We start from the raw sequence: 10,281 nt of genomic DNA on the forward strand, positions 1-10,281 counted from the left end.
CTAAAATGTCCTGGTACTGGGTAAAGTTTATGATGCAGTTGACCTTAACAACGACCCCAGGACAGTGGAAGCAAAAATGCCCCATAAAATCAAAGATCCACCACTATGTTTTGCAGTAGGTATGGGGTTCTTTTGTGTTCATGCATTCTCATTTCGGCTCCACTGGAGTGCCTGGCCAAAGAGCTCTATTTTCATGCTGTCCAACAAATGTAAATGCCCGGAGTTTGCTAAACGGCATTGGCACTTGGATTGGAACCCGTGCTTTGGTCAGATGACATGAAAATGGAGCAGTTTGGCCAGGCACACCATTGGTGGGTTTGGTGTAGAAATTAGAATGCATAAGCAGAAAAGAACTCCATACCTACATATCAATTTATATTTATTTTATACAGTCATTTTTGCTCATCTTTATCAAGGGTGTCAATAAATTCGGACCCCAATGTACATTCAAGCTCATGCTATGATAAATTATACTATAATACTAAAAAATAGAACAATTATGATAATTTAAGGAGTACAGCAAATGCAAGTGAAAATAAGACAATGAATTGCCAAGTAATTCCATTTTTGTTTAAATAGACATTCTTTATAGAAACAAATGACAGGTTATGTGAATATTTCCACAAAGTGAAAGTCATTTTCAGGTAAGAAACAAAGTTACATTAACCTAAAAACTATCAATCAAGAGGAGAACATATTTTGTCAGTTTTACCTATTGATAAATAATGTGTAATACATGTGTATTAAACAAAGGTAATGCATTAATTACACAAATGTACAAATTCATAAAATCTATTTCTGTACACAGAGAGGGAATATAAATCTTACAAAATACTCATATATTACTATCAAATAACATTATCAAGCAATAGTTACTCAACTTATTCAACCGTTTCTATGCAGACTCACTACTTAAACTTGTTATTTATTAACATATAATCTACAATATACTATTTTTACATAAAGTCGTCAAGTTGAGTGTGTACTGTATAGAGTCTTGTCTCTTATATCTGAGAGACTTCCATGCTACTGTGCCTCCACCTCTTTAGGATTGTAGGATGGGGTTGGGTCCCCAGAGGGTGGGGCACTGGTGGGTGTGGTCTTTCGAGGAGTGGAAGGTATGCCAGGGGATGTGGTGGAGGTGGGCACCAGAGGAGGTGGGGCACTGAGAGTAGCAGTAGGAGGAGTCCTGTTCAGATGGCCACTGTGTGGAGCTGAGGGGCTGAGCCTGGGGTACATCACCCCACCCAGGGAGGACGTAAAGGAGGGTGTGTGTGCTAGGTGGCCCTCCATGGGAGACCCCTGGAGCTGGTGCAACCTGGCCCTCTCCTCTGCCTGTCGGTGACTGTCCTGTAGGTGCGGCTGTGGGTGGGGGTGTTGCTCCCGCTGTCTGTGGCCTTTCTCAGGGTCATAGGTCGTATGTACCTGCTGGCTCTGCAGGTACAGACCTCTGTAGGGGTCTCGTAGTGGATCCCAGGGGCCCGAGAGGTGAAGGGGCACACAGTGGTCTCGACCTGTGGCTAGTGAACCGACCCCCATGAAGGGCTGGACACGGGCACGCTCCATTGCACTGAGGCTGCTCACTGGGTGCATGGGGCTCATGGAGAGTGGTAGAGAGTGAGGTAGATGGCTGCTCTGAAGCATGCCTGCGACAGGGAAGTGGCTGTGCCTTGATGAGGGGTGTGGAGCCTGAGAGTGGCCTGGTGGGAGTAAGAGGGTCATTTCTAGTGGCCCAGCCATAACCTCTGGCTCATCTCTGTGTTCCTGCTTTATGTTTAAAGGTCCCTTCAGGGTTTGTGTGCTCTCACTGGATTGGTGATTCTTCACTGTGTTATAAGGGTTTGAGGATCCCCTATCCTGCACCTCCAGCGCTGGAGAGGAGCTCTGCTTCACCTGGACTCTCCCCAGCGAGGTGCCGTCCCTCTCAGCCTGACGACGACCCTGATCTGGGCTACTCCTCTTCCTTTCTGGGCTGCTGCTTCTAATCAGATTACTAATCTGAAAGCCTGAGGATGTGTGGGTGGATTGATGGCTTCTTTCCAGAGAATTTCTATGGAGAGGACAGAGGTGCGGAGGTTAACAGCTGGGAAATATGATATCTAGCCTCTATGTGGTTGGAAAAATAGGCAATTCTTTGAATGTTAGATGCTGTTTCAAAATATAAAATCACAACTTTGAAGGCCTTTCAGGTTGGGAAATGCCATCTCTGCGCTAGGGCTGTCACACACCCGTCTCTCTCTGACTCCTCCTTGGTAGCAGAGTGATCCCTTTTCTTAGCTTCCCTTTCCCTCTCAATGCTCTGGACTGTGAGCTTGCGGGCCACATCAGCAGGCCTGGACTGTGCTGGAGGCGTGGGGAAGGAGGGGGGCATTCGTTGCAGGCGGTTCCAGGCTTCCTGAGGGTGGCTGACAAAACCTGGCAACCCATGGCCCTGCCTGTCACCAAACGGGCTGCCTGGGCCTAAAAGATTTATGTAATTTCAATAAAATCAATCAGTTCACCAATTGAGTTGAAACAGTAGGTTGCATTAACTATCTGAGAGCGAAAACCTACCAAGAGATGGGGCACCCAGGCCGCCAAATGCATTAGTTGCCAGTTGTCCAAGGTTTCCATAGTGACTAGCTCGATCAAATGGATCTGAGGAGCATCACAAGAGGAGCACCTCTTAATGGCTGTTGTCTTGTACTTCATACATCATTATTTATTTTTAATTTGATTTATTTTACACCCTTTTCTCCCCAATTCCGTGGTATCCAATTGTTTAGTAGCTACTATCTTGTCTCATCGCTACAACTCCCGTACGGGCTCGGGAGAGACGAAGGTTGAAGGTCATGCGTCCTCCGATACACAACCCAACCAAGCCGCAATGATTCTTAACACAGCACGCATCCAACCCGGAAGCCAGCCGCACCAATGTGTCGGAGGAAACACCGTGCACCTGTCAACCTCGGTTGGCGTGCACTGCGCCCGGCCCGCCACAGGAGTTGCTGGTGCGCGATGAGACAAGGATATCCCTACCGGCCAAGCCCTCCCTAACCCCGACAACGCTAGGCCAATTGTGCGTCGCCTCCATGGACCTCCCGGTCGCAGCCGGTTATGACAGAGCCTGGGCGCGAACCCAGAGTCTCTGCGTTCATTATTTTGACGCTGCACCAGCAGCCTATGGCTCTTACCAGTAAGGTGGCTAGCATGTTGATAGTGGCCGTGATGAGTGGGGGCATTGAATGGTGATGCAGACAAATGACCTGTAGAGGGAGAAGGTACACTAGTGAGCGAATCAACCACACTAACATGGGCATACAGGGACATAAAGGAGCTAAGGAACCAATAAAAGCTGTTGTTCCCATGACCGTAACAATATCACCATAATTGTACAATATCATAACCGTACAATATAACCATAACTGTACAATACCATCATAACCGTACAATATAACCATAACTGTACAATACCATCATAACCGTACAATATAACCATAACTGTACAATACCATCATAACCATACAATAAAACCATAACTGTACAATATAACCATAACTGTACAATACCATCATAACCGTACAATATAACCATAACTGTACAATATAACCATAACTGTACAATACCATCATAACCGTACAATATAACCATAACTGTACAATACCATCATAACCGTACAATATAACCATAACCGTACAATATAACCATAACTGTACAATACCATCATAACCGTACAATATAACCATAACCGTACAATATAACCATAACTGTACAATACCATCATAACCGTACAATATAACCATAACTGTACAATATAACCATAACTGTACAATACCATCATAACCGTACAATATAACCATAACTGTACAATACCATCATAACCGTACAATATAACCATAACCGTACAATATAACCATAACTGTACAATACCATCATAACCGTACAATATAACCATAACCGTACAATATAACCATAACTGTACAATACCATCATAACCGTACAATATAACCATAACTGTACAATATAACCATAACTGTACAATACCATCATAACCGTACAATATAACCATAACTGTACAATACCATCATAACCGTACAATATAACCATAACTGTACAATACCATCATAACCGTACAATATCACCATAACTGTACAATACCATCATAACCGTACAATATAACCATAACTGTACAATATAACCATAACTGTACAATATAACCATAACTGTACAATACCATCATAACCGTACAATATAACCATAACTGTACAATATCATCATAACCGTACAATACCATCATAACTGTACAATACCATCATAACCGTACAATATCACCATAACTGTACAATATAACCATAACTGTACAATACCATCATAACCGTACAATATAACCATAACTGTACAATACCATCATAACCGTACAATATAACCATAACATACAATACACCATAACTATAACCGTACAATATCACCATAACTGTACAATACCATCATAACATTTACATACATATAACATTTAGCAGACGCTCTTATCCAGAGCACAATATAACCATAACTGTACAATATAACCATAACTATAACCATACAATACCATCATAAACCAATACCATCATACAATATAACCATAACTGTACAATATAACCATAACTGTACAATACCATCATAACCGTACAATATAACCATAACTGTACAATATAACCATAACTGTACAATACCATCATAACCATACAATATAACCATAATATAACCATAACTGTACAATATAACCATAACTGTACAATACCATCATAATCATAACCATAACTGTACAATACCATCATAACCATAACTGTACAATATAACCATAACTGTACAATACCATCATAACCGTACAATATAACCATAACTGTACAATATAATCATAACTGTACAATATAACCATCATAACTGTACAATATAACCATAACTGTACAATACCATCATAACATCAATATAACCATAACGTACAATATAACCATAACTGTACAATACCATCATAACCGTACAATATAACCATAACTGTACCATAACTGTACAAATACCATAATCAATATAACCATAACGTACAATATAACCATAACTGTACAATATAACCATAACTGTACAATATAACCATAACTGTACAATACCATCATAACCGTACAATATAACCATAACTGTACAATACCATAACTGTACAAATAACCATAACTGTACAATATCATCATAACCGTACAATATAACCATAACCATCATAACTGTACAATACCATCATAACCGTACAATATCACCATAACTGTACAATATACCATCATAACTGTACAATACCATCATAACCGTACAATATAACCATAACTGTACAATATAACCATAACTGTACAATACCATCATAACCGTACAATATAACCATAACTGTACAATATAACCATAACTGTACAATATAACCATAACCGTACAATATAACCATAACTGTACAATACCATCATAACCGTACAATATAACCATAACCGTACAATATAACCATAACTGTACAATACCATCATAACCGTACAATATCACCATAACTGTACAATACCATCATAACATTTACATACATTTACATTTAAGTCATTTAGCAGACGCTCTTATCCAGAGCACAATATAACCATAACTGTACAATATAACCATAACTGTACAATATAACCATAACTGTACAATACCATCATAACCGTACAATATAACCATAACTGTACAATACCATCATAACCATACAATACCATCATAACCATACAATATAACCATAACTGTACAATACCATCATAACCGTACAATATCACCATAACTGTACAATACCATCATAACCGTACAATATAACCATAACTGTACAATATAACCATAACTGTACAATACCATCATAACCATACAATATAACCATAACCGTACAATATAACCATAACTGTACAATATAACCATAACTGTACAATACCATCATAACCGTACAATATAACCATAACTGTACAATACCATCATAACCGTACAATATAACCATAACTGTACAATATAACCATAACTGTACAATACCATCATAACCGTACAATATAACCATAACTGTACAATACCATCATAACCGTACAATATAACCATAACTGTACAATATAACCATAACTGTACAATACCATCATAACCGTACAATATAACCATAACCGTACAATATAACCATAACTGTACAATACCATCATAACCGTACAATATAACCATAACTGTACAATATAACCATAACCGTACAATATAACCATAACCGTACAATATAACCATAACTGTACAATATAACCATAACTGTACAATATAACCATAACTGTACAATACCATCATAACCGTACAATACCATCATAACCGTACAATATAACCATAACTGTACAATACCATCATAACCGTACAATATCACCATAACTGTACAATACCATCATAACCGTACAATATAACCATAACTGTACAATATAACCATAACTGTACAATACCATCATAACCGTACAATATAACCATAACTGTACAATACCATCATAACCGTACAATACCATCATAACTGTACAATACCATCATAACCGTACAATATCACCATAACTGTACAATATAACCATAACTGTACAATATAACCATAACTGTACAATATAACCATAACCGTACAATATAACCATAACTGTACAATACCATCATAACCGTACAATATAACCATAACCGTACAATATAACCATAACTGTACAATACCATCATAACCGTACAATATCACCATAACTGTACAATACCATCATAACATTTACATACATTTACATTTAAGTCATTTACAATACCATCATATCCAGAGCACAATATAACCATAACTGTACAATATAACCATAACTGTACAATATAACCATAACTGTACAATACCATCATAACCGTACAATATAACCATCACTGTACAATACCATCATAACCGTACAATATAACCATAACTGTACAATATAACCATAACTGTACAATACCATCATAACCATACAATATAACCATAACCGTACAATATCACCTTAACTGTACAATAAAACCATAACTGTACAATACCATCATAACCATACAATACCATCATAACCGTACAATATAACCATAACTGTACAATACCATCATAACCGTACAATATCACCATAACTGTACAATACCATCATAACCGTACAATATAACCATAACTGTACAATATAACCATAACTGTACAATACCATCATAACCATACAATATAACCATAACCGTACAATATCATCTTAACTGTACAATAAAACCATAACTGTACAATATCATCATAACCGTACAATATAATCATAACTGCACATACATCCTCATTTAACATGGTAATGAATAGGACATGGAGTAGGCTGGCTAACCTGAGGAGGACAGGAAAGGTCGGGCCATGTCATGGCCATAGGATAGTCCAGGAGGAAGACCTGGTGCAGCTGGCCGACTAAACAGGTCCAGCTTCACCCTGCTCATATTCAGCTGATGTGGATCAAAGTGCATGTTCTGCTAAAGATAGATAGATAAAGTGGGGAGGAGAGTGATGGACAGAGAGAGGGATTAAAAGCTTAATAGAGATTGAGAGGTGAAGGGGTTGCTGAGATGGGAGGACACAGAAAGCATTACTTCACTGATTACCGTTTTTGGAAAATAATTAATGCATTTTGTAAATTAATGAATGCATCTTGTGCACCTTCATTCTCTGCTGGTGGTGATGAATCTGCCATGCGATCTGGCCATGCATTAGACACCATTTGCCAACCTTCTGCAAGAATAGAAGGACAATCATTTGATTAGTCTTAAACCCAAGGGCTAGAATTCTGTCGACAAGCTTACAGAATGACAGCGAATGGCATATTCTTACCCTAGCTGATGATCTGAATGGATCAGCTATCTGTGAACAGAGGGAGAACAGAGGGTTAATATCTGAGCCTTTACTACAGTGTTTTATTCATAACTTAATGGATAGAGAAGAGGCCTACCCGTGGGTCCTTTGGTAGTAGAGGGACTTCTGGCCGTGTCACTACATCCATAGACTAGGGAGGGATGTTAAGTCACATGATTAGATTATTATGTGGTTAACAAGGCCATAAAGGAGACAGACAGACAGACAGACAGTCAGACAGACACACAGACAGAGGGAGTGATGTGGTATGGACCTTAGGCTGGAAGGCTCCTTGCAGAGAGCTGAAAGGTCCTGGGGGTCCTGAGTGGGGGTGCAGGGCTGGCATCACTGGGGGGTAGGAGGGGTAGAACTGGGCAAGACCACACACAGGTTAAGATGAGAATGAATGAAGTGGAACGTCAGGGGAAACAAAAGATTAAACAAACACTTTGTACGCCCAGAGTAGATCTGTGAGTAAATGGCATATAGCTTCATTTCTTTGAGAACCAGAATATGATACATAATAATGCCTTTGATGGTAATCCAAAGGAACATATTGCCATCTTTTTGAAAACAGTACTTTAACTTACATGTTGATGTCTTAGGTAAGGGTTTTCCAGTTTTGCTGAGTACTTTTCCAACTGAAAGACAATTTTGTGAGAACACGTCAGCAATATGAACAATATTAGACAATAATATAAGCGTACACAAAGAAGAAACAAATGTAAAAATGCTACAAATTATTATAAAAAATATAAAACATTAACCATGACCGTCCTGTTCTACACCTCACATTACACAAAGTGCCAGGAAGCTATGCATGCCAACGACTGCACAGCACGGTGCATTCATCTCAGCTCATTGACTGTTTAACAGATGCATGTACACACTTCAGATGGCTATGTTCAGAGTTTCCATATCTCAGCTGCTTAAGCCTTAACTGAAGCCCTGCCAAGGCCGGCACAAGCATCCATGAGCAATTACCCACGATCAAAAGCACTAATGACCTCATTCCTTCTGCTGCGGCACAGTCATTTGTCCTGACAGCAGGGTTTTGGTGTGTCAAAACAGCCATGAGATCCATTTACACTGTCTTTACCAACTGCCAGTGGAACAGCCAACCATTTCAGGGATCATACATCATTTTTTTCCTATGCTGGAATATTTCAAAATGTTCCCGGGTGGGTGTAAAAAAAACATTTTAGTGGAGTGTAAATGGATCTGAAAGCAAAACTGTATCTCTTGGGGACTGTATCTGATATTTCTGTGTGATATTTGAGATGTGAAACTATCACACACACAGGGTTTTCCCCAGAGTACAGGAGGCAGATGCTGAGCCTGAGGCTACACTATTAAGAAGATGAGTTTGCAAAACAGCAAAAACAAAGCACTCAAAACTCTCTGGTTTCTGGGTGACCTAAAATGTTCTTTACAATGAATGTGGGATTTGATAATAACATGAACTCATATGAAGAGGTTTGTAATGGCCATGTGCTGGACTTACATTTAGGGCAGCTGTGTGACCCATATTTGGGGGTGTAGAGACGATGCCTGGTGGAGGAGGCAACCCGTTGGGGTAGGGTGAGAAGGTGAGCTGGTGTTGGTGCTGATGTTGGTGCTGGTGTGTGTGCTGGTGGAATTCTGCCCTCAGTAGAGGTGGCTCAGAGCCTGCCCCTCTAACTGCAGTCTGTGCCAGGAAATGGTTGTTCAGTTCCTGGCGAAGCAGGTCGTGCTCTGTTGTGGGGGGGGAAAGAGGTGAGGTTAAAGGTCATACTCTATGATGACTACTGTTCTTTTCTCACCCTTTCTCACAACCTACACTTGTTGTACATTACATACATCTCATTTACTGTTCATGCCACTTACCTGAGCAGCCTGCTCGAGTGGACCGTCCTACAATACCGCTGGTTGCTAATCCCGCAGGACTAGTGAACATGGCAGGGTGGCGATGCCCGTGACCTGGCAGGAAGAAGTGGGGTGCGGACAGCTCTGAGATGGACAGGGGGAGGGCTGGCAAGGGAGAAGAATGGCGCCCGAAGTGGGGGGATGGGGGGGAGGGTTCGCTTGTGGGACCCCTCTATACTGCTGTGGAGAGGAAGGAAAAGTTGTAAATAAATATCAACCTCCTCTAGGATATAGTATTATTAAATGGTTTGAACAAGGTCGGTCAATGCCATGTCCTACCTGTTGTGGAGACCAATGTACAAGGGATGACCCTGGTGATGTGACAATGGTTCTCTCTTGACCTGGGATAGGCTTTTCCCTGGCAGAGTTGGCATGGTCGGGTTGTGAGGGGACGTCCTCTCCTTCTTCACACACACAGCAGGAGGTGGGGTGGTGGTGAGAGGGTCTGCAGGGACAGGGCTGGCATCGGGCAGAGCGCCAGGGGCGGGGCTGGCAGC

The 10,281-nt window shown here is 40.5% G+C and overlaps 1 protein-coding gene across 1 annotated transcript; it reads right to left on the reverse strand.

Moving 5' to 3' along the window:
- Positions 1-559: 559 nt before the first annotated feature.
- Positions 560-9,943, reverse strand: LOC123999967 (autism susceptibility gene 2 protein homolog). The gene is made up of 12 exons (XM_046306026.1): positions 9,746-9,943; positions 9,384-9,613; positions 8,470-8,520; positions 8,154-8,249; positions 7,977-8,030; positions 7,859-7,888; positions 7,688-7,759; positions 7,365-7,503; positions 3,174-3,245; positions 2,554-2,637; positions 2,229-2,460; positions 560-2,050 (listed from the first exon to the last, which is right to left on the reverse strand). Exons 1-12 carry the CDS (start codon positions 9,813-9,815, stop codon positions 1,027-1,029), a joined length of 2,154 nt encoding a protein of 717 aa, XP_046161982.1. The 5' UTR covers positions 9,816-9,943; the 3' UTR covers positions 560-1,026.
- Between the last annotated feature and the right edge of the window lie 338 nt (positions 9,944-10,281).

This window comes from Oncorhynchus gorbuscha, linkage group LG16 (genome assembly GCF_021184085.1).
Source record: "Oncorhynchus gorbuscha isolate QuinsamMale2020 ecotype Even-year linkage group LG16, OgorEven_v1.0, whole genome shotgun sequence".
In the NCBI taxonomy this organism is placed as follows: Eukaryota; Metazoa; Chordata; class Actinopteri; order Salmoniformes; family Salmonidae; genus Oncorhynchus; species Oncorhynchus gorbuscha.

Bases quoted from the DNA above. Each gene is read 5' to 3' on its own strand.
- LOC123999967 (XM_046306026.1), bottom strand. From the start codon at position 9,815: ATGTTCACTAGTCCTGCGGGATTAGCAACCAGCGGTATTGTAGGACGG. The intron at 8,521-9,383 runs GTAAGTCCAGCA...ATTGTCTTTCAG, and splicing joins GTCACACAGCTGCCCTAAAT to TTGGAAAAGTACTCAGCAAA. The intron at 8,031-8,153 runs GTCCATACCACA...ATCCCTCCCTAG, and splicing joins AAGGAGCCTTCCAGCCTAAG to TCTATGGATGTAGTGACACG.